At 51.9% G+C, this 20,776-nt stretch overlaps 11 protein-coding genes and 1 non-coding gene across 12 annotated transcripts; 2 read left to right on the top strand and 10 right to left on the bottom strand.

The window, feature by feature from the left end:
• Nucleotides 1–284: 284 nt before the first annotated feature.
• Nucleotides 285–1,130, top strand: MRPS28 (mitochondrial 37S ribosomal protein uS15m; the record flags this gene model as incomplete). Its single annotated transcript, NM_210118.1, has 1 exon — nt 285–1,130. The coding sequence occupies one exon, from the start codon at nt 285–287 to the stop codon at nt 1,128–1,130; it is 846 nt and encodes a 281-aa protein (NP_984764.1).
• A 162-nt stretch (nt 1,131–1,292) lies between these two features.
• Nucleotides 1,293–2,756, bottom strand: AGOS_AEL098W (homoserine O-acetyltransferase family protein; the record flags this gene model as incomplete). Its single annotated transcript, NM_210117.2, has 1 exon — nt 1,293–2,756. The coding sequence occupies one exon, from the start codon at nt 2,754–2,756 to the stop codon at nt 1,293–1,295; it is 1,464 nt and encodes a 487-aa protein (NP_984763.2).
• Nucleotides 2,757–3,034: 278 nt separating this feature from the next.
• On the bottom strand, nt 3,035–5,038 carry AGOS_AEL099W (uncharacterized protein; the record flags this gene model as incomplete). Its single annotated transcript, NM_210116.2, has 1 exon — nt 3,035–5,038. The coding sequence occupies one exon, from the start codon at nt 5,036–5,038 to the stop codon at nt 3,035–3,037; it is 2,004 nt and encodes a 667-aa protein (NP_984762.2).
• Nucleotides 5,039–5,320: 282 nt separating this feature from the next.
• Nucleotides 5,321–6,178, bottom strand: YNG2 (histone acetyltransferase YNG2; the record flags this gene model as incomplete). Its single annotated transcript, NM_210115.1, has 1 exon — nt 5,321–6,178. One exon carries the CDS (start codon nt 6,176–6,178, stop codon nt 5,321–5,323), a length of 858 nt encoding a protein of 285 aa, NP_984761.1.
• A 315-nt stretch (nt 6,179–6,493) lies between these two features.
• AGOS_AEL101C (uncharacterized protein) lies at nt 6,494–7,033 on the top strand (the record flags this gene model as incomplete). Its single annotated transcript, NM_210114.1, has 1 exon — nt 6,494–7,033. One exon carries the CDS (start codon nt 6,494–6,496, stop codon nt 7,031–7,033), a length of 540 nt encoding a protein of 179 aa, NP_984760.1.
• A 67-nt stretch (nt 7,034–7,100) lies between these two features.
• FCF1 (rRNA-processing protein FCF1) lies at nt 7,101–7,670 on the bottom strand (the record flags this gene model as incomplete). The annotated part of the gene is made up of 1 exon (NM_210113.1): nt 7,101–7,670. The coding sequence occupies one exon, from the start codon at nt 7,668–7,670 to the stop codon at nt 7,101–7,103; it is 570 nt and encodes a 189-aa protein (NP_984759.1).
• Nucleotides 7,671–7,792: 122 nt separating this feature from the next.
• Nucleotides 7,793–7,892, bottom strand: AGOS_t0105. The gene is given in 2 exon segments: nt 7,793–7,837; nt 7,856–7,892. It is a non-coding gene; the product is annotated as a tRNA-Ser (tRNA).
• Nucleotides 7,893–8,524: 632 nt separating this feature from the next.
• On the bottom strand, nt 8,525–9,100 carry AGOS_AEL103W (AEL103Wp; the record flags this gene model as incomplete). Its single annotated transcript, NM_210112.1, has 1 exon — nt 8,525–9,100. One exon carries the CDS (start codon nt 9,098–9,100, stop codon nt 8,525–8,527), a length of 576 nt encoding a protein of 191 aa, NP_984758.1.
• Nucleotides 9,101–9,758: 658 nt separating this feature from the next.
• Nucleotides 9,759–13,016, bottom strand: FAR1 (cyclin-dependent protein serine/threonine kinase inhibiting protein FAR1; the record flags this gene model as incomplete). Its single annotated transcript, NM_210111.2, has 1 exon — nt 9,759–13,016. One exon carries the CDS (start codon nt 13,014–13,016, stop codon nt 9,759–9,761), a length of 3,258 nt encoding a protein of 1,085 aa, NP_984757.2.
• Nucleotides 13,017–13,496: 480 nt separating this feature from the next.
• On the bottom strand, nt 13,497–15,506 carry SSY5 (Ssy5p; the record flags this gene model as incomplete). Its single annotated transcript, NM_210110.1, has 1 exon — nt 13,497–15,506. One exon carries the CDS (start codon nt 15,504–15,506, stop codon nt 13,497–13,499), a length of 2,010 nt encoding a protein of 669 aa, NP_984756.1.
• A 478-nt stretch (nt 15,507–15,984) lies between these two features.
• On the bottom strand, nt 15,985–17,352 carry FBP26 (fructose-2,6-bisphosphatase; the record flags this gene model as incomplete). The annotated part of the gene is made up of 2 exons (NM_210109.2): nt 15,985–17,280; nt 17,329–17,352. 2 exons carry the CDS (start codon nt 17,350–17,352, stop codon nt 15,985–15,987), a joined length of 1,320 nt encoding a protein of 439 aa, NP_984755.2.
• Nucleotides 17,353–17,675: 323 nt separating this feature from the next.
• On the bottom strand, nt 17,676–20,345 carry VPS35 (retromer subunit VPS35; the record flags this gene model as incomplete). The annotated part of the gene is made up of 1 exon (NM_210108.1): nt 17,676–20,345. One exon carries the CDS (start codon nt 20,343–20,345, stop codon nt 17,676–17,678), a length of 2,670 nt encoding a protein of 889 aa, NP_984754.1.
• Nucleotides 20,346–20,776: the final 431 nt, after the last annotated feature.

Genomic DNA, 20,776 nt, shown 5'->3' with positions numbered 1-20,776 from the left:
CCTCGCGGAGAGAAAGACAAACTCGCATGAATGGATTATCTTCATGCTGCAGAAGATTGGACCCGCTGAGACCGACCTTGACTCGGAAGGGCACTCCAGCGAAGGAGGGCGGATGCGGATGGTGTCGTAGAAAAGCATCTCCACGCCGCCGCGCAGCACGTGACTGGTGGTCACGTGCATGGACTGGGCTGGAAAAATTTTAACGGGCTATCTGGTGAAGCTGATAGAAGAGCATACTAGAGAGCATCTCTTGTATACGGCCTTGTTGCTTAACCGAGGGCGCAATGTTGTCTCGAGACTTGGTCCGCATGTCGCTGAGCAGCGTGAGGGCATTTAGCAGCACCTCTGTTGCGTGCAGCACAAAGGCCGTTAGGGCGCTAAGAGCGCAGAAGATACGGCAAGCCAATCAGGCCAAACAAAACAAGCTCAAGTCGTCATTGGGGGCTGTGGACCCTGTTTTAGGGCGTAAGGACACACCTTTTGTTGTGCGTATGCTGGCTGAGTTGCGGGAGCCGCATGTGTTGGTAAACGACTACAAAACGGAGGAGGTGGACAAGATGATGGCCTCGATCGAGGCCGCTAGACGCGAGCGGATGCAGCTAAGCGGTATGGAGACATTTGCAGGCAGCAACTTTGATGCTGCAAGCATTGCTGCCAGGCGCGAGGCTGTCATGCGGATCCTGAATATGCGTAATGCGGACCAGGCCACTGCGGTGAAGCGGGCGACCCGTTTGGCTATGGAGGAATTTCAGCGCTTTCCTGGCGACACAGGCTCCAGCGAGGTTCAGGCTGCTGTATTAACCATTAACATCCAGAAAATTGCCGCTCACGTGAAGGATAACAAGAAGGACAACCTAAATACCAGGAGACTTCGCATGCTTGTACAACAAAGACAAGGTATTTTAAGATATCTCAAGCGGGACAATCCACAGCGTTACTACTGGACAATCGAGAAGCTGGGTCTGGACGACAACGCAGTAGAGATGGAGTTTAACATGGACCGGAGGTACATGCAGGATTACAAATTCTTCGGGGACCGGATTCTGATCAAGGACTCTAAAAAGGTTGCAAGTGCAAAGCGGAGAGCTAGTCGGAAGGAGCGGAAGCTTGCAGCTGCAGCAATGCAGTGAGCATCGGAGGAATTTCTATGATCATCGATTGAAATACTTGTATATAAGTGATGAGTTGGCTCTGTGTCCAGCATCTGCAGAAGCTGAGAGTTCGCATAAATTGTAGTTTGGTATATTTCTCCTATTAAGATATGCCTGCACACTTGATACGTAACACTAAACCTACGTTCCTGATAAAAACTTACCTATCGGTAAACCGATATGCTCTGTGTCTAACAAAAATGTGTCATGTCCGAATATGGACTGCTCCTGTGTGAGCTCGATATAATGCACCCCCCGAGAGTTCCCCAGTAGCTCGACTATTTTGCGTTGCTGTGCAGCGGGGAACAGCGCATCTGACTGCACACCAATTATTAAAATGTCTTTGTCCCGCAAAGGCGCCATGCCCTCCACGAGATCTCGGTGATTCTCTTCGATCGAAATGGTCCTGGATTTCTTCTTCGTTGGTGGTTCCGCATACACGGAGGACGTGTTCGAAAGAGTTCCCCGTTTTAAACGGACTGCTGCCTCCATTCGCTTCTGTTGGCTTCTCCGAAGGTGCGAAGCGGACAAATCGAAAAGATCCATTGTCTTGGACAGGTAGAGAAATGAATTCGCATCATATTCTAATGAGAATTTCTCCCCTTGGTGGTTGAGGTAGCTTTCGACCAGAAAATCAGGACAAAGCGTTGGGGTGCCATCGGGGTCTAGCCTTTCCGTACCAAAACGGGATTCCCATTCTGGCCCTGACCGATACGTCACTGTCGCGATTTCACGCGCAAGCTTCATTCCTACATGAGGTGGTATACGGTCAGGGTACTTTTCGGAAGGATAGTATAGTCCTCTGTTCCAGTTCACGTCGGCCATTAACACTTGCCTCTGCGCATGTCTTAATGCAATACTAGATGGATCGGACTGTGCACATGCTGATATGGAAACAATCTTCTCCACATCGGAGGGGAACAGTTGACCATAAGCTAAAGATTGCATTCCGCCCATTGAGCTACCAACGGAAGCGTACAGCTTTTCGATTCCAAAGCACTCGCGAACAAGCTTATGCTGCGCGCGTACGATATCTTGGATGGATAAAATTGGAAACCGAGTTGCATATGGTTCGCCATCTGCTGGATCTGCAGATGAAGGCCCTGTAGACCCATAGCATCCGCCTAGAACGTTTGTGCAAACCACGAAGAACCTATTGGTATCCAATATCTTGCTGCCCGGTCCGATAAATTTCTCCCACCATCCGGGGATTCCATTTAGTTCGGAAGACCGGGCATGTGATGATGCGCTTAGTCCTGTATGCAATAGGACTGCATTCGATCTTTCTGCATTTAGCGTGCCCCATGTCTCATATGCTATCCGGAAGCCTAATAGCACACCACCGTAGTCCAGCAGTAAAGGCTCTTCGCAGCTATAGAGCTGATATCCTGACTTTACGTTTCCGTAGACAGGCTCGTTGTCGGCCAAAGTCCCATAAAAATCGCCCACTGTCGACCCTCCATTAATAGATCCAATTCGGTTTTCTTTAAGCTTAGCTGTTAGCGCATCCAATTTATCGAGGCAGGGGAAGGACATCTGCGGGTTCGTAGACCTTCCGGCTGCCTTAGCAATAAACCTCTTTCCGCTGTATAAGAATGAAGTCATCTAGTAATCTGCACCAAGTACAACTATAGTGCTTACCTGAAGACGCACACTACTACGCTGTTGTTGACAAGCCATATTTATTCTATATCTTCTGCTCTCTAAGCATATATGGTCGCAAAACAATGTATACTAGAGCCACACTTGGGCTACATATCTGGTCACGTGACTATAGACGAAGACAGACATGAACAAAAGAAGTGCCTACCAGACCGTTCAAGACAACGTCATTAAGATTATACATATCCCTATATCTGACTAAGGACCCCAGGCTTATAAAGTCATGGCAGCAGTGCAGAAAACTCATCGACCTCCTCGTCAGAATCATCTTCGGTTTCCTTTAGCATCTCAGCACGGTCGATGAGCATATCCCAGTCTGCGAAGAGCACATAGTATCCTTCAATTAAGCCTATTACCAGCATACCGGAGCCTATTCCAACCCAGAGGCCGGACAACTTCATGTCAAATGTCCAACTTAATAACATTCCAAGTGGGATCGCAAATAAGTAGTAAACCACGAGATTTACGACACTGCCCACATATTGCATACCTTGTCCCCTCAAGCATGAACCCGCGATTGCATTGAGTGCGTCAAATATTTCCACGAGTCCAAGCAGCGGCAGAATCTCGCGCATTAATCGTATAACTTCTGCGTCCGAGGAATAAATGCGGGGAATTAAGTCACGGCCTAGTATGAGCATGGTGCAGTTTACGATCCCAACAACAGCGGACGATGCTATCCCGACACGCGATGCTAGCCGAGCATTATCTGGATTGCGTGCTCCGATGTATTGTGCTATCCTGGTGCTAACAGAAATCCCCACCGCAAAAGGTATCATGTAGAGCATCGCCACTGTGGTGGACACTGCTGACTGTGCGGCCAGGTACTCGGTGCCGAGGTATGAGCTGAATAAGGTCAAAATCTCGTAAGACATATCTTCTGCCTCTAACATTATGATACCGGGGACCGCTAGTTTCGACAGGTCTTTCCAATGATCAAAGGCCTTCCGCGAGAGGCCGCCCCAGCATTTACTCCCGTTGAAGTATATGCAGTACAGCAACAACAAGAGAAACATGCACCAAAAGTTCAGCGCGACGGCAATTGGGGCGCCGATGAACCCGAGGCCGATAACAGGATTCCAAACTAGCAGGTAGCTCATTACAATGTTAAGCGGGCAGCAGATTAACAGCACATATATACCGGCATCGAATATGCCCTGTGCTTGTAAATACCGTTTCAGGTTCTCAAAGAGAATGAAACCGGGGCCGCCGACGATCATTACTCGCAGAAACTGAGATGTTAGGGGGACCAAACTCTTTTCTTTGATGAGATACGGGAGGATGCCCTCGGAGAACCAGAACAATGCAGCAAAAGGCACGAAGAATGCCAACGAGAAAAGCACGCATCGCTGCATATGCAGTCCCACCCCATAGTAGTTCCTTGCGCCATATGCCTGGGGGCAGAGTGTATCTAAGCTTGTTGAAATACCCTCGAATATTGCGAAAGTGATATTGGTGGTCATGGAAGCCAGGGAAACCGCTGCCAACTCATTCTTTCCCAGGTGACCCACAACTAATGCACATACAACCGGAAACATCTGCTCAAGCAGAAATGTAAATATGAGCGGCACGGAGTAACACAGAAGCACCAGACTCTCGGACTTCACGGTGGCTGGTTCGTCGTCGAGATCCTCGGACCCTCGGAACGCGCTGGAGGGGCCGCCCTTGCTGCCAATGGAGTAGTAAGACAGCTTTCGGGGCCGTAGAACACGCACTTCTGCCTTGTCCGACGGCAGTTGCTGCTTAACCCGATGCATGAAGTGAGTGTAGTGCACCATGTCTGGCGCGGCGCCCTCCACATCGACGGCCACGATGTCCTCGGCGCTGCCGTTAACAGTCGAGTACCGCCGTTCGTGCTCCTCCAATATCCAGTCTACATTCAGTGCAGAGGACGGCCCCGCCTCACTCGCAAGCGTCGACGGCAGCGAGACTGTCCGCGACAGCTCTCCTCCGTCAAGCACGCCCTCCTCCTCCGCCGTCACATCAAGCATCGAAGGGTCCGCCCCCATGACACTCCCAAAATCCTCGTCCAGAGAGTAGAAGCTGCCGCGGTCTGTCTCATGTAGACGGGCCTTCTTTCGATACTTTCTCACTAGGGGGTTCTTTCTATTTGGAGGCAACAAGCCCAATGAAATATGCCGGTGGTTGTTAGCCACTCCTACGCTACGCAATGTAGGACGTACATCATTGAAAGCTTTGGATATCGTCTCAGTAAGACCTACCATCCTGCCTTATGTGCCAGAGTCTATGATTTACCGCCATCGGCTACGTGAGGGTGTATAAGAAAGTTTTCTCCGGAAACCCGCTTATTAAGTAGTGCCCTTTCGAAGCCATGTGACCACGAGACGGCATCTTATTAACTTAGCTCACTCTCGTAAAGCACAGAGCGCGCTCCTATGGCTCTATATGATGCCAACATGTTATATACATCATGCTAAATGTGAGCAGTGTGCAGGTGCACACGTTCTAATCCCGGAGTATCGTGACAGTCAGGGACACGCACCAAATCACACGCGTTTCTTCTTCTTAAGCTTCAGATTAGCCATCTCCTGGCGGCACTCGGGGCAGTACCACTGCCCCTTGGGTGGTTCGTCGAGGTTGACGCAGCCGTAGTGGAACCACTCGTACTTGCAGTTGGGCCCATCGCAGGCGACCATCTCGCCGTAGGACACACTTTGGCAGAAGCAGTACAGCTGCTTGTCGTCCTCCTCCTGTTGGTTGAGCGAGAAGAGCTCGTCGTTAAAGTCCTGCAGGTCGTCGGCGAAGTTGGCGCCGTGGCTGCTAGCCTCGTCAGAGGGAGGCTCGCTGAGCATGCCGTCGCGCTGTGTCGAGCGCCCCCGCTCCTTCTTGACCCTCTTGCGCAGCGAAGAACCCGCAGATAGCGTTCCGGCCGCTACCGTACGCTTGCGCCGCTCCAGGGACGTCCCGGAGGAGAGCACGGAGCTCTCGCGCGAGAGCTCGTTGGCAAGCTCCACCGCGTCATCCTCCAGCGGCGCCAGCAGCCCGTCCTCTTCCAGCGCCTCTATGTTGGCCTGCACCTTCTTGAGGTGCTTGGTCACCATGTAGAGCAGCGAGTTCGCTACCGTGCATTTGTCCACCTGCAGCTGGTGGCAGCGCTCCAGGTCCTCTTTTATGCGCTCCTGGAACTCTGCCTCTTTTGGATTGTCCACCAGCGACCCATGCTGCTTGATAAACTTGTGAATCTGGGTGTCCTTGTTCAGAAACCTTTTCTTGGATTCATAGAACTCCAGGTCTGACGCCCGTATCTCCTCAAGCAAAAAGCGAGACTCCGACTTCAAGTTCGACACATCCTGCGTAGCCTGTTCCAGTGCACTGGAGGGATCTTGCGGTCTCTCGAAGCTCATCTGCCGCCTAGGTGTTGTCCATCGGCGATGTTCTGCTCGTATTTATAGTGGTGCAAAAGAAGCTCAAAGGTTTTCAACAAAAGAAAAGCATCGCTCGAGCCTAGCCTGCCCATAACTAGGGGGAGGGGAGACGTAGGGGTAACTAGAGCAGCGTCCCTAGCAGCGGGCTGGGGCCGGGGTCCTGCGCATAGTGCAGTGTGGGCTGTTTGCTCTCGCAGAGTATTTATAAGGCAGGGTTTTCGGTGCCATGTCATCACGAACATGCTGCGCATCTAGGGAGCGAACCGACAGCATTGCGACAACTCCATAATTCTCATGATGTTGCTCGCAAGCGTACCACTCAGCTATCTGTACCGGCGCTTTGTCGGGAAGTATAAACTGGAGATGGAAGACCCTTACTTCGAAGAGGTGGAGTTCGAGAAGAGGCCGTTCTGGGGGGGCAGCACGAAGGTGGTGAAACGGCGCCGCGAGAAGGTGATCCCCGATCACATCCCTAAGAGGGACAAGAATGTGCTTCAGAGGCTGAAAAAGCGCGCGTACGGGATGGACATGGCCTTTAGCCTCTGCGGGCTGCGTTTCGGCTGGCTGGGCATTCTGGGGATGCTGCCTGTGGTGGGGGACATTGCCGGCGTGGTAATGTCGCTGTTGACACTGCGAGAGGCCAACGGCGTGCAAGGCGGGCTGCCCATGGGCGTGGTGCTGGCGTTCCTGCTGAACATCGTGGTGGATTTCGTGGTCGGGCTCATCCCGCTGGTCGGCGACATGATCTCCATTGCCTACAAGGCCAACTCGCGTAACGTGCTCGTGCTGGAGAGATACCTCAGCCAGAAGTACGCTAAGCAACATGCGGACTGACTACGAGAAATTGCGGGCAGCAATATATAGGCTATATGGGGTTGTCCTCTGGACGCTTTATAGTTGACTAGAATACATCAGGTAGTTTCTCGATGACATATGAGTGGCCTCCCACGCTCATTAGCGGGATGCCAGGCACCTTACGGATACGCTGCTTGAGGCCCGCGTCATTTGTGGCCACGATGTAGCACTTGTGCTGCAGCACACGGTTGACGAGGCAGTCGTCTGCGTACGTGCCCTTGTGTGAGCAGTTTAGGCGCTTGATCCTGGGGTCCCGCGCAAGCTTCAGCGCTATCCGGTATTTGGGTCCGAGCTTCTCCAACTCGGCCATGACACAGTCTGTGATCAGCGGCACACACTTGGCGAGCAGACAGTCCATCATGCCGCGCACGAGATCTATTTTCTTCTGGATGGAGAAGTTGATGAAGTTGGTATCGATCAGAACCTGGTATGGCGGCTTTATGGCCTGGTTATACTGGAAAAACAGCGCGCTGGAGACCTGCGGGATGTGCTTCGTCAGTTCCGGGTCATCTTTCTTGGCTTCCTTCTCAGCGTTGGCTTTTATGCGTGTGTCCTTCTTGGCATTCAGCGTTCGCTTCACTAGCGCAAACTTTCTGGTCTTCTTAGCTCTCCCCATCGTGTCGAGCTGCAAATAGTTGCCAGGGTCCTACCATCAATGATGGTAGCTCATGGCTGCGTTAGCATCTCATCGCCTGCCAATTTTTCACCAAAAAAGTAACCAGAGTATCCAAAAAATAACGTCAAAGACAGGATTCGAACCTGCGCAGGTAAAACCCAATGCCTAACGCTTCCTTAATCGAATAGCAGGGCATCGCCTTAACCACTCGGCCACTTTGACGCTTGTGCAGGCTGTGACATGGCACGCATACTTAGCTCAGCGCGCACCCTCTTGCACGTGACCGGTACCCCACAGCAAGCAGATCGTGCGCAAACAGGCACCAACAAAACGTGGGAATTCCGCGGCAGCACATCGTCCGGCGCCATTCACGCCGGCGGCGCCTGCAGTTTTTGTCGCGCAGGCCTAGTGGCCCGTGCGCAGCAAAGGTCGCGATCGGCTGTATTGGACAGCCGCAGCAAGAACTGTAAAAGCACAATACACATGTGGGCTGCCAGGCAGCCGCTGCAAATTTAGGGCTGCCCAGGTAATCTTGTTTCAGCTCGGGCCTAGAGTTGCATCGGGCACCATTTTGCACCATTTTGCACCTCCGCATGCATTCCTGTCCGCCACAATAGGGGCCTGGCCCGGGACATATTATGATCACGTGCCACGCTGACGTCAGCGACGTCCACCGCGGCAAAAATGCACAAGGAGGCATGCGGTACGCCAGTAGTTGTGCAGTTGCTCTTGTGCGTCAGCGCCAGCGGCAGCCCAGGATCCGCAACGAGAAATCCACGTAGGGCAGTCTAGCTGCCAACAAAAATTCCTAGTTTAACTAATACAATATATGCACTATATACCTTTGTGGCTGTTCAGCAGTTGTCGACCAATTTGATTGCCTGGAGCTTAATTGGAGAGCATTGTGGTGCGATGTTCTGGTCATATAGGTTGTAGAAGTTGCCGGACAGACACTGGTAGAAGACGTCGCTGTCACCTAGGGCCAAGTTGCCCTCCTCGGTTAGGGCCCAACCCTTGGCGTAGATGGAGCCAGCCTGTGGTGGTGGGCCGTCAAACTGGAACTGTCTGTTGGAAACGATGGCACCGATTCTTCCGCGGCCGTCGTACAAGATCCCGTCGGTCAAGGTCATGCGTAGGGTGCCCTCGTTGGCGCAGGCGCTGACCTTGACGTCGATCTCAGGCTTAGCGGTCGCGACTGGGCCGTCGCAGGTGCTGGTAGGCTTCTCCTTGTGCTCCTTTGGCGCCTCGGACACGCTGGTGGTGATTGGCTGCACGGCAATGCCAAATGTCGTGGCGTAGTCCGTCACAGCAACGCCGGTGTAGGTGGCGGTGTGCGACAAGGTGGTCCAGCTAGAGGAGTTCTCCTCCTGCGCGGCAACGTACGCAGCAGCGTATAGAAGGGTGGAAAGGGCGGTAGTCTTGAATTGCATGGCGACTGACAGCGAATGGATTAATTCGATATCCTATGATGGCTGGCCTGGAGTTCTACATCCGCACGCCTGCCCAGCCTTATATACCGCGATGGCGCCAGCTCATACGGTCGCTTATTCCAGAAAAAAGAAAAACGATCAGAGCTTATTAGCTGTACGCAAATGACAACGCGAACCATGCTGGCTCCATTGCCGTCTTCGCCTGGGACGCAAATACACATACTGCAGCCAGCGGGGGTCGCAGATGTGTTTGTCCCATCTGCAAACGGGCATATTTACCCTTCTGAGTATAACGCTTTCCTCTTTAATCTGTGCACCAGCGAAAACCGTCGGGCCCCCAAACCCTCCGTACAGTTCGCCGGTCGCTGGGGTCAGCGTGTTCTGTGTGATCGTTGCTATATATAAAACTGACTAAGCAGGCCAGCTAGTATGAAGCCCGAGATCCCCCCGTAGCGTGCCAGCCCCCACACATCCTACCGGATCGCCGTGAGCAGCCACCCACTTCAGGTAAAGGCGAGGCGTTGTCCTTCAGAGGCTGAGTGGGCGGGCGCAGAAGGCACGCGGCCGAGCCCGTTAGCTTAGGTAACGGAAGGCATAGCCGCCATCTGGGTTCCGCGGTCTAAGGAGGCGTTGGACACCCAAATGAAGATTCAGGATGTTACATAAGCGAGAGATATAGGGCACGAGCCAGCTGCGCCCAGTGCGGGATGCCAGCGGCATCTGTGTCCCGGCCCCCGTGCTCGTATGCATCTACGATCTGCTCAAGTTTCTTACATAGTGCCTCGGTCTGCTGGTGGATGGCCAGGGTCGGGTGGGCTTCCCGGACGTAGGCGGGAACGGTGCAGGCACAATCCCTGCTCATACCGAACAGCACGGAGACAAGTTCCCGCAGCCGCGCAGGCGAGACGCAGGGCATGGAGCGAGGGGTTTCTACGCCGAGCCTGCCGAGCGCGTCGACAACCAGCAGCTGGATCTGGCGGCCAACGAACACAGCGTCTCGCGCGGGCGAGAGCGGGGCGACGAGGGGAATATCGACGTAGAGGTCGTCCTCCGGAGCCTCGAGGGCGCCGGCGGCGGCGGGATCTGGGCTGACGGGACTGGCGACGAGACTCACGATGGGCGAACAGCCCCTCCGGCAGAAATTGAAAGAAAAGGCCACGCCGGAACAGGCGGCTCGCCGGCGCTCCCGGGAGAACGCGGGCGCATAGTGACAGTGGACAAGAGAGAGGGAGGGTGATTCCGCGCAGTCGGGGCTGGACGTCAGCAGGCCGTGTTTGTCGGCGAGGAATCGGCGAAGGCCGTGCTTGTCGATGCGCATCTCGAAAATCAGGCTTCTAGACTCTCCCGGTTTCAGGCAGCCAACCTGCAGTAACAGGGAAGCTTCCAGGCATGGAACGAGCTTGCCTTTATTCTCGACGCTTTTAAATGTCGCAATGTTCTGATCAAAGCTCTGCAGCTCGATCTGGACCTGAGGTACGGATTTTTGGTGTAGCTCGTGAATGAGCTCCTGGCAGTTTATATCCGTTAGGTGTTCTACAGGTTCTGTTGTTATGTTATAATGGGCGCCGTTCACATAGTTCCTCAGTATGGCGTGGCTATTTTTTGTAACAAGCTGCGTAATGGAGAACTTGTACTCCTCTATCGCCCTGCTAGTAAACTGCTCCAGTCTTTGATATATTCCAGGCGGGATGTCCGATGGCTCGGCGGGACTGTGCGCCTGGTAGTCGTTACTGAGGATGACGAGTTGGCGAATGTAATCGCTGGAACCCTCCACCATGCTCAAAAGTCTGCTGCTCGCTTCCATAATATAGTGTAAGTCTATTATGTCCGACACATGCCCATTGTCGCTCTCTGTAACACGCATGTCGTCAATTATTTCATCCCAAAGTTCCCAGTTTTTGGACACCATCCCATAGAACCTTCCATTGTTGAAGCCCTCCTTTGCAGCTACCACAATGCCTAGCAGATCGTCTTCATGCAGTGAATATTTCAGGCTTCTTAACTGCTGCTGGATGATTTTGAGCAGCTCCTCATTAGAGTGCAGCTCTGGCTGGCAATTAAATAAACTGACTGCTACTACTATCTGCAGTTTTGATGATTTTCCACATGAGTTAATTCCCCTATTGCCAGATATGGTGGAGTTATGCAGACTAGCAGTTAGGCCAAGAGCATCGCCTGTTAGTTGATTGTAGGAAATTAGCTCCTTGGGTACTTTATCAAGGATGTGTTGCGGTAGCAATTGCCAGCAGTTGGTAGTCTGCAGGGCAACCGGTACTCTGGATTGTGCATTGGAGAGATAAAAATGCCACTTATTAATTAGTGCAGCGCTGCCCTTAAGGTCTTGCAAATAGACCTCGGGTAGTGAAATGCTTTTCAAATCCAGGATTATAGTGTTGCTGTTATACTTGTAAAGGCGTGAGAGATGTTCCATGGGGATTTTACCAATTATTACCGGTTCTACATCTGTATGCTCTTGTTCCACCAATAGCAGGCATTTTTCAAAGCAGTAAACCACCACATGTGTCCATTGATTGCCATCAAGTGAATAGTTCAGCCTATCGAATAATCTGAGTGGACTTGATCCATTCAAGTGCAACGAAAACTTGTTTGATATATATTCATTAACGTCTGCTCTTAGACTCTGATCCGCTAAGCACTCAGCATCTATATCCTCTTTTTTCACCCCGGGCACGAAGCAGTTGAGGACAAAAGGCACAATGACTTCATCTAGTGTGTCATCTACCATCAATTTGTTCATCTGAGGGATTACATTGACCTTCAGACAATCACCTTCCGAGGGAGTTGGTGACCTACTATCGGGATTGCTATCAGTTGCTGATAGTGGATATTCTAGCGTGACCTCATCGCTAGTGTTTGCGCAGTACATGGAATCGTTGTAGGAGCTACAGAACCCATTTGATCCAACATCAGCGCTCTTCAGGAGCTGCTCGCATGGCGTATAGATATCTACCAGGGGTTTCTCACCTGTCGCAGAAGTCGGACCTAATACTTGAGCGCTGATACTGCTCCCTTGTGTAGATCGTAGCGGTTTCGTTAACAAAATAGAAGACTTCATGTCGGTTAAGATTTCATCGCTCTTAGGTTTGCGCTCCTGGCCGCAAAGCTGACAACGAGGATACTTGTCATTCTGTACAGATACTTCTAGTAGTGTAAAGTAACAGTGATAGTGGCTTTGATGATCGCATGTCAGCTCTACAATTCTTTCACCGGCTAGCAAAGCGTTGAGATTTTCGCCGCAGATGGAGCATGCGTTGCTATTGTAACGCTTGCCTCCATTTATAGCACTAGTTATCGTATGACGGCGATGGATTGATGCATAGTTAGTTGATATTCTGCCCGCATAAGTATCCGGCGATCTGTTGGAATTGGAAAGAGCGGACTGTTGTATTGAGAGTCTTAGGCCCTGATCATCCACCAAAGTTTTCCCAGATGATCTTAAATCATTTGTCTGCATTTTAGAAGGAGGCCGCAGCTTCATAGGCGATCCCAGTTTGGGTTTAGATGCATCACTTGATGTCTTCTGTACGGCTAAAGGCTGACTCACCATCTTCAAATTCAAAGGCGTCGGCCTCTTCTTGCCTTGCATGGTTGTAGATCCGAGCTTCTGTAACGATACAGGTGCAGCTCCGGAAGGTCCATGAATAACTGGTAGTGTTCTGTTAACAGGTTGTGGATAAGATATTTGTTGCTGCTGCAGTCCGCTGTTCCTGCTGTGGGGCCTGAATTTACTACTCAGACGTCGAATAGACCCTCCAGACAGCGTTTTCAGGAATTTCGTGGTTGGGCTAGTTCCAGATACAGAGTCCCTACTGGGAGGTGAATGCATGAATTTAGCATAATATTCTATAACAGGTGTAGTGAAATTGGCTGTTCCATCGACGTTAAGTGAGCTCATTCTATGAAGTGATGGCCGTCTCCTCCATCCATATATTATATTCAAGAAAGAGATTTATACCTATGAAGTCCATCATACTTAAATATGTATTGTCTAATATGGTTTAAGTGCAGGATGTGCTACGTTCTCCGTGAAAACGCTGTGTCATGTTGGCTTTTGTAAGCCACAGAATTTTCTATAGCGCAAGGGGGTCGCGTAGGTGGAGCACACTCTTCCATTAAACAGGTACGCCGCTAAACCTATGGAAATCTTTCTACAGATTAACATCTCGTTACCGCTGGTTGCACGTCCGGTAGGAAAATCTGCGTAGGATAAGCTGACTAATCGGCCCATAGAAAGTATCTCGTTTTTGATGTACTTTGAAACATAACTTAAGGCATCGGAAAGTAAATTCACCGCTACGTTAAACTAGATTGTGTGTGTGAGTAGTGCCACATGTCAATCAAATAAAGGCTATATCATTATGCTCGTTACTTTTTATCAATCGATATACTTACTTAACTCTGGAGGCTGGTCAATGTCCCATATTACACCGGTTACGTCGTGTAACCTTTCTAGAATGTCGGCTATCGGAGTGTAAAGGCCAAATTGCTTTTGCTCGCCATCGTAGCTATGCAACATCCCAACAACACCTAGCCCAAGTTCGTCATCTAGCTTCGTGAGAAGCCAGGCTCCAGAATCGCCACCGGTGGCAAAGAAGGGTTGGGGAGAGGAAATAACGAACTCTGTGCTCTGTATTTTACCGTCTGCCCAATATACAATCTTGGAGCCATTAACAGTTCCACGTGTGTATTTGGACGAAGCACCAACTTTGAAGACTTCGAGCCCCGGTCTCAAAGTCATCAACTTTTTTCTCACATATAGGTTCTTGAAACGTAGGACCGGATCTGGGATACCAGAAAGGTCGTCACCCAAGTAGTTTCTGCAGCGTATTTTCGGATTTAGTTTAATTATCGCGAAGTCTGATAGCTTCTGTTTGACAATAGAGCGTTCTCCCCAAACTACCTGGCCAAACTTGTTTTCCTGCTGCCACTCCAAGTTCTGTTCAATACGTGATATCTCGTCCTCAAAGCTTAGACGTTCAATGCTTCCTTCTGGGTATCTTGTCAACTCTTCTTTAAGCGTCTTCTTGTATATGTTCTGCAACACTCTCGATGGGACCGAGACATATGGGTGGTCCTGCGACTCCGTCAATACAACGTGTGCGCATGTGATTCCAAATGCCGCCCCGGCAAAGCCTGATAGGTGTTCCTCGCTTTCAGGAATCTGCGGGAAAAGATAGCCCCCTAGGGTGCCCGTCATGCTCACACTATCTTCCGAGGAAAGGGACATTGACATCGGCGGAGCCATAACATCAGATGGCAGCGTGTAAGGAGGAATGAACTGTGTCCTTTGCGGGCTAAATGCCTGCATAGGTATCGAAGAAGGTACTACATTGGGTGCGACGTTCGCAGCACATGGGGTGATATAATCTTTAACACAATAGAAGTGAACGTCTCGGAACAGTGAGTACAATACTTTTACCATCTCATAATGAGCTTGCTGAGGTCTCGGAAAGCCAAACAGAATAGTTAATATTGCGGAGTTCTTATCCAGCCCTCTCAAGACTGGAGCAATAAACGCACCTTCCTGGTCAGAAATCGACGAATCATTGGCGCCGGCAATCTCCTCGATGATAGTAGATATTTTATCTCTATTCGGTAGATTGCAGTCCTGGCCTATGGCATAAATTTTAAGGGATGGAAGTGGCATCCGTTTCACATCAGCGGGCGGTAAGTCATGCACTTCGAGGTTCAAGCTGGTCAAAAACTTGATATACCATCTCAATAGTATAGCGCGGGAGTTACTGAATACGTCGGACTGCAAGAGATTGTCCTGGAAATGCAACACTATTTTGGTGATCCTCCTAAACGCAGCAGAATGTTCCGTGGACACGCCATAATGGCAACCCTCGGCCTGTTCGAGGAAGTTTTTGAAATGCTCGATGGCCTGGATAACCGCCTTCGACACATTTGTTACGTTTTGTACTATTTCATCCATCACTGAGTCGAGTTTGTCCCCAAGCTCCTGAAGCTCTGTCTCGAGCTGCCCGGCTCCCCGTCGGTCCGGGTGCGTTTCCTCGTATGCATCTCCTGTCGAGTCAGTCCCAGAAGGCACCAGTCCCAGCGTCTGGCTACCCTCCTCGTGCTCGGCCACAGTACCCAGCGCCGTGCCCACGCCCGTTACCCTTAAGGGCTTGCCTATGTCCTTATCCACTCGTGCGCCGCTCTCGGAAAAAGCACCGCTAGTCGAGATATCCGTCCCGCAGGTGCGCAGCCCCCGCGAGAATATCGACGAGGACTGCACCGACTCGCATGTCTTTCCACTCAAGAGAATAGGCTGTTTCGGGTCCTCCCCCAGCATGTCCTCCTCATCGCACTTCCTGCGCTCGGGCTCCCTGTTCCGGTCCTGGCCTGACCTCTTGCCAAATCCAAAAAGGCCTCTCACCATGCGCTACCTGCCTACTGAACCACCTTGCAATACCAATCCTGGAGGCAACCCCTCTTCAGCGGAGAACCTGTGTGCCTGAACTCCTCTGTTAGTGAGGTAGTCGAGTGTTAGGCCTTTCTTGGGATCGTCGAGACAGGATTTCTATCTGTACGATAATGCAACCACAAAACAACACCTTTGGCTGCTGTAGCGTTTGAATACACACTGGCAAGTGCTTGGAAAGAGCCGAGTGCCTCGATGTACCCAGAGCTAGAAAGTCCGTCTGCTTTAGGTTTCATCATTTAGGTGGCTTGGTAAAATTTCTTCTTCAGCAAGCGACGGAATTCCGTGCAGGACGCTCGGCCAGCGCCCACAGGCGGACAGCCGTGAGGCAGAGTAGTAGGCATCTAGCGCCGTAGGCTGTGTCACTACTGCGAGATATACATTTGATAGGTAGTACGGCTATACCTTATACGAGCACGTGCGGCAGAGGAACAAGCTACTGTAGTGGGCGACGGTCCTGAGAAGGCTCCCCGACTCGACTGGTACCCTTCTCCTTGTACGTGCTCACGGCCTCTATGTTCGCCTTGACTCTGGTGACCTTAGTGCTGTAGGCACGAGGCTCCAGCTTAATTAGGGTGTGTAGCGGGATGGACACCCACGGTGACTCCTCCTGCGGGACATTCATGAAGTAGGCGTAGATGCAGCGCAGCACGGCCTGGTGGGTGATGATAAGGATGTTCTCCTGGCGCTCTAGTTCCATGATAATGGGCTCCAGGCGAATCACGACGTCGCGGTAGGACTCGCCTCCGCGATAGCGGTACTCGTATTTGTCCTCATCGCGCGCCTTGAAGTCCTCCGGGTATTTCTCCTCAATCTCCTCGTACGTCATACCGTCGCAGACGCCTGCGTCGAGCTCGTCTAGGGCCTTCCATTGCAGTTGCTTATATGGCAGGAATTGTGCTGTCTCGCCGGTGCGCACGAGGGTGGAGGTCCAGACCGTGAGGTCGACGTTGCCGGCAGACTCGCGGACCAGCTCTGGGAGCTTGCGGGCATACTCCAGGCCGCGAGGCGATAGGTGGGAATCCCCGCCGATCTTCTTTTCGAGGTTGTACACAGACTCCCCGTGCCGCGAGAGCCAAATGACGCGTGGCTTGATGTGCAGGTTCATGACGTAGAACACTATGCGGCTCTCCAGGTAAGTCTCTATGCGATTGATGATGACCTGCTGTGCCACGTTGATCAGACGCACAAACGTGAGGTCCTGATCGCGGGTCTCGTCCAAGGGCTCATACACGTCCTCATACTTGGCAATACGCTCCAGGAAGTCACGCCGCGCGTCCTCGGGATCGCAGCCCTCGTAGTCCGGGGAGGTGGCCTTCATCTCCAGGATGTTGCGCAGGATGATGTCCTGGTCATTGCACCAGCTCTCCAGGAACATCGGCTCGATCCCATTCTCACGGCACATCTTGAGGATCCAGTCGCGCCGCTCATGTGTCGTGTTGGTCGCGTCGAGGATCCCCACAATCCCGTCCTCCTCGAAGAACCACCGATTCATGTCGGCCACCGCCTGCTCGACGGCCTGCCGGCGCACCTTCATCCCCATCGCATTGTCTGAGGCAAAGAACTCGGCGCTCGGTTTGGCCGCCCCTGCTTGCCGCCGGTAATTGCCGACGTTAAAGCACCGCGCCTTGATTGAGAGCCACGAGAGATACCGCACGATCTTCTGCGAGATGAAGGACTTGCCCCGTGCGGGGAGCCCTACCATCACCACGCAGATCTTCAAGTTTTGTACCTACCGCTGTTAGTGACCGCTGCGCCATCGCTGGCCTCCCTTACATACATTTGACACAGTGTATACCGGCATATCGCTGAGTGTTCTTGTTGTGTGGTATATGGCCCTCTTCGAAGGACTTATGAGGAACCGTCAAGAGGGAAACTCATATGCAATATTCTATACAATTTGTTGTTAGATAATTCAATTGCCCCGGCGCTAGCACTATGCGGAGGGCCCAAAACCTGGAATAGCATATGGCCGGATCCCTCAAAACAGCGCCTTAAAATGAAGGATCAAGTGGTGCAAGGATCTGCGGAGGAAGAATACTGGGGACGGCATTTGAGGCGAAAAAAGCAGTACGGTGGGCCGGCAAGGTTACTGCGTACGGTTATATTTTGCATATGTGTGCGTGGCTATACGATGATTGCCCTGAAGCGATCGTCTACGACCTTCTGGTCTTCTATGTAGTTGAGAGTTCTCTGCAGGTACCCGGTGACAATGGGGACCAACGAAGAAATCGTAATGTTGGGAGGCTTGCTCATCACCGCAGCGACGGTAGCAGTAGGGGATGTAGGAACCTGGATGTAAGAACCATCGACGCCGACGACGAAATTGGCGTAGGAGGGCTTAGGGAGCTTGCTTTCTGCGAACTCGACAGACTCCTCGATTTTGAGGGACTTGAGGTTGGTCTCGATCAGCTCGATGAGGCCGTTGATGTATTTGGGGCCGACGTGCGTCGCGGACTCGTCGCCGTGAACAAAGTAGTAGCAGCAGCGGTTCAAGATCTCGACCATGAGCTGGCAGCTCTGCACATTGTCCATGATGGAGTCTGCGACACGCAGCGAGCGCTGCAGGCACTCGAGCACGCGCTTGCCCTCGCGGTAAAACGTGTCTGTGATGCCTTCCTCCTCGCCGATGAGCGGGATCTCGGTGGCCCACCAAAGATGTGAGCAGAGGTAAACCGCGCGGCACTGGTCCTGTTTTTTGAGCAGGCGGGAGCCGTAAAGCGTGCAGCGCGTAATGAGGCTATCGTAATAGTTCTCGACGTAGAGCGAGCGGGTTTTCTGCAGGGTCTGGGCCATGGTGATGATGGCCTGGAATTGCGAACGCGAATCGCTGAGTGACTCCTCAAATATGGTGAAAACCTGTGTGAAGAAATCGTATGAGATCTCACTGAGGCCCAGGTGGTCCGCGATGGCCGCTGACTGAAGATTCATCTTGAATACTAAATCCGCACACGGCGCCCCCACGGTGTTGCCCAACTCGCTCAGACAGCGAGAAACATATTTGAAGAGCTGTTTAATGAGCTGACGGTACTTCTTCTCGCGAGAAGGGTATTTGCTCTTCTTAATGTCTGTCTTGCGGATGAGTTTCCAAAAAGCAGTAACCACGGCAGGGTAGGTGTAGCGCATCTGTATGCCACCTTTGTAGAACCAGCTTTTACAGGTTAGGAGTAGCTCCACCTGCTTTTCAATGGACTGGCTTCGGCAGATGTGCACCACCTGTGCAAGCTTCTCTTGTTCAATATTCAACAAGCAGCTAGTTGGATCGTCGTCCTGCGCACTATGCTGCTCCGCATCTTCCCCAGAGTTGTGAATTTTGGGATTGTTCACTTTTATGAGGGACTCACATAGCAACAGGATCTTCTCCAGGTGGATCCTATTCGTAATCGTTATGCCAGCTTTAAAAATCGTGTCCAAAATACAGTTCACCACTAGCTTCTGCAGGCCAACCGGCTGCATGGATAGTAGTTTCTGATACGACTCGCATTCGGTGAGGACTCGGTAAAACATAGATGAGGATGTCATAGAAAGTAACAAGTCCTGGAAGAGATACTCATAGTCTGGGTTTGCATCGGGGCCACCATTCTCCTGGCACTTCCGGACAGTGAATTTAAACAGGCAGTCCACATTTGAAAGGACGTCCGGGTACCAAGTCAGTGACAATTTGAGAATGCCCTGTACCAGAGGAAATAGGTCATTCAGGGGAAGGTCAGGGCGCTGCTCGCTGAGTTTTTCAAGGTATCTCCAGAATACAAAGAACAGCCCACCACTGCTGCTAATTGTATCGCCCGAGGCACTGGTTGGCTGTCCCTGTATGCATAGCTTCCTGAATGTGTTCTGGACAGAGTCTATATCGCCGGACTGCCGCTCCACATATCCATTGAACCGCTCGACCAAGTTGGACACAACTTTGTTGATAGAAACATCAGGATTGAACTTCAAGGTAGTTTCGAGAAGCGTGGGTAGTGTGGCTAGGTGAAACTCGTCCGGAAAAACCTGGCATATGACATCTAGCAAGTACTCCTGTGACACGACATCGCGGCACTGCACGATCTGGTCGAGCAGCTGCGGTAGAATGACTTCTGCATAGAGTTTTGAGTCATCCTCCACAATTTGAGATAGCCTGACCAGATTGGACCCAATGAGTATCTGCAGCTCGCGCCGCTCTTTGGTTCGCAACTCCCGTTCCCGCAGCGGGCCGTAGTGTTGAAGCCGCACCCACAATTTGTTCATTTCGATGAAGTTGTTAATGATGAACTCCACATTGAACTTCTTCACGTTATTCTCAACATTCTCCTGGCTTCTGCCCTCGGACGCGTTGCCCGCAGGACCATTCTGGGGTAGCAGCCACTCCTTGGTTCGCTGCGAGAGGTAGTAGCGCAGAAACAGCCCGCGAACAGGATTCTGCACGCCCTTACACATCTCAATCATATCCTTGAGGATCTCCTCGCGCGGCGAGTCCTTTATCTGCAGGAACGCAGTGCCAACGGTAATCATGAGATAAAGCCGCGGCAGGATGTTGCCGGCATACTGCACGAGCTCGTATAGATCTGCCAGGTGGTGTCGCTTGGGGTGGTTCTCCACCAGGTACTGTGACAGAACGCTCAATGCATCATAAACCAGTATATACAGCTCGTAGTACTGCTTGGGTGTCAATGATGGGTTCCGCAGCTCGGTCAGCATAATGCTAATGTGCTTCAGTGCATCTAGGAGCTTCCGTTGAGCCAAGTGCCTTTGAATCAGGACTGTCTGCTGCTTGATAACCCCCGTCGCCTGTTCCACGCTTTCAGCATACGACATCTTGGTGCTGGCGCGGCCTAATTCGATAATTGCTCGTGCCCAACCCCAAAGGCGAATAGAGCTCCGACCTGTTGCGTTACGGTCTCCACGAAGGTACCACCCGCGTTTTCACGGGTCTGGTTAGCCTCAGACGCTAGTCCTCCAGACAATTATGGGCGAAGCCCCATTGTGGTCACGTGACTGTCACGTGACGCCATGACTGCGTCACGTGCGCCTCGGGGACGGAGTCGGGCAGCCGCTAACTCCGGATAGTCCGCCGGCCACATGCTATCTGTCTGTGGTGTCAGCGCCGGGAGACCCGCGTGGGGCGATGTCTCCACAGGAACGCAGACGTTATTGTCAGAACGTGGTTGTCCTGACACAATGACGACAGCACATGGCCAGGTGACGCATCGCCGGCCACCTGATGGCGCCTGCTTCCTGGCGCGAGG

This window comes from Eremothecium gossypii, chromosome V (genome assembly GCF_000091025.4).
Source record: "Eremothecium gossypii ATCC 10895 chromosome V, complete sequence".
NCBI lineage: Eukaryota > Fungi > Ascomycota > Saccharomycetes > Saccharomycetales > Saccharomycetaceae > Eremothecium > Eremothecium gossypii.
This window is presented reverse-complemented; position numbering and strand designations above follow the sequence as displayed.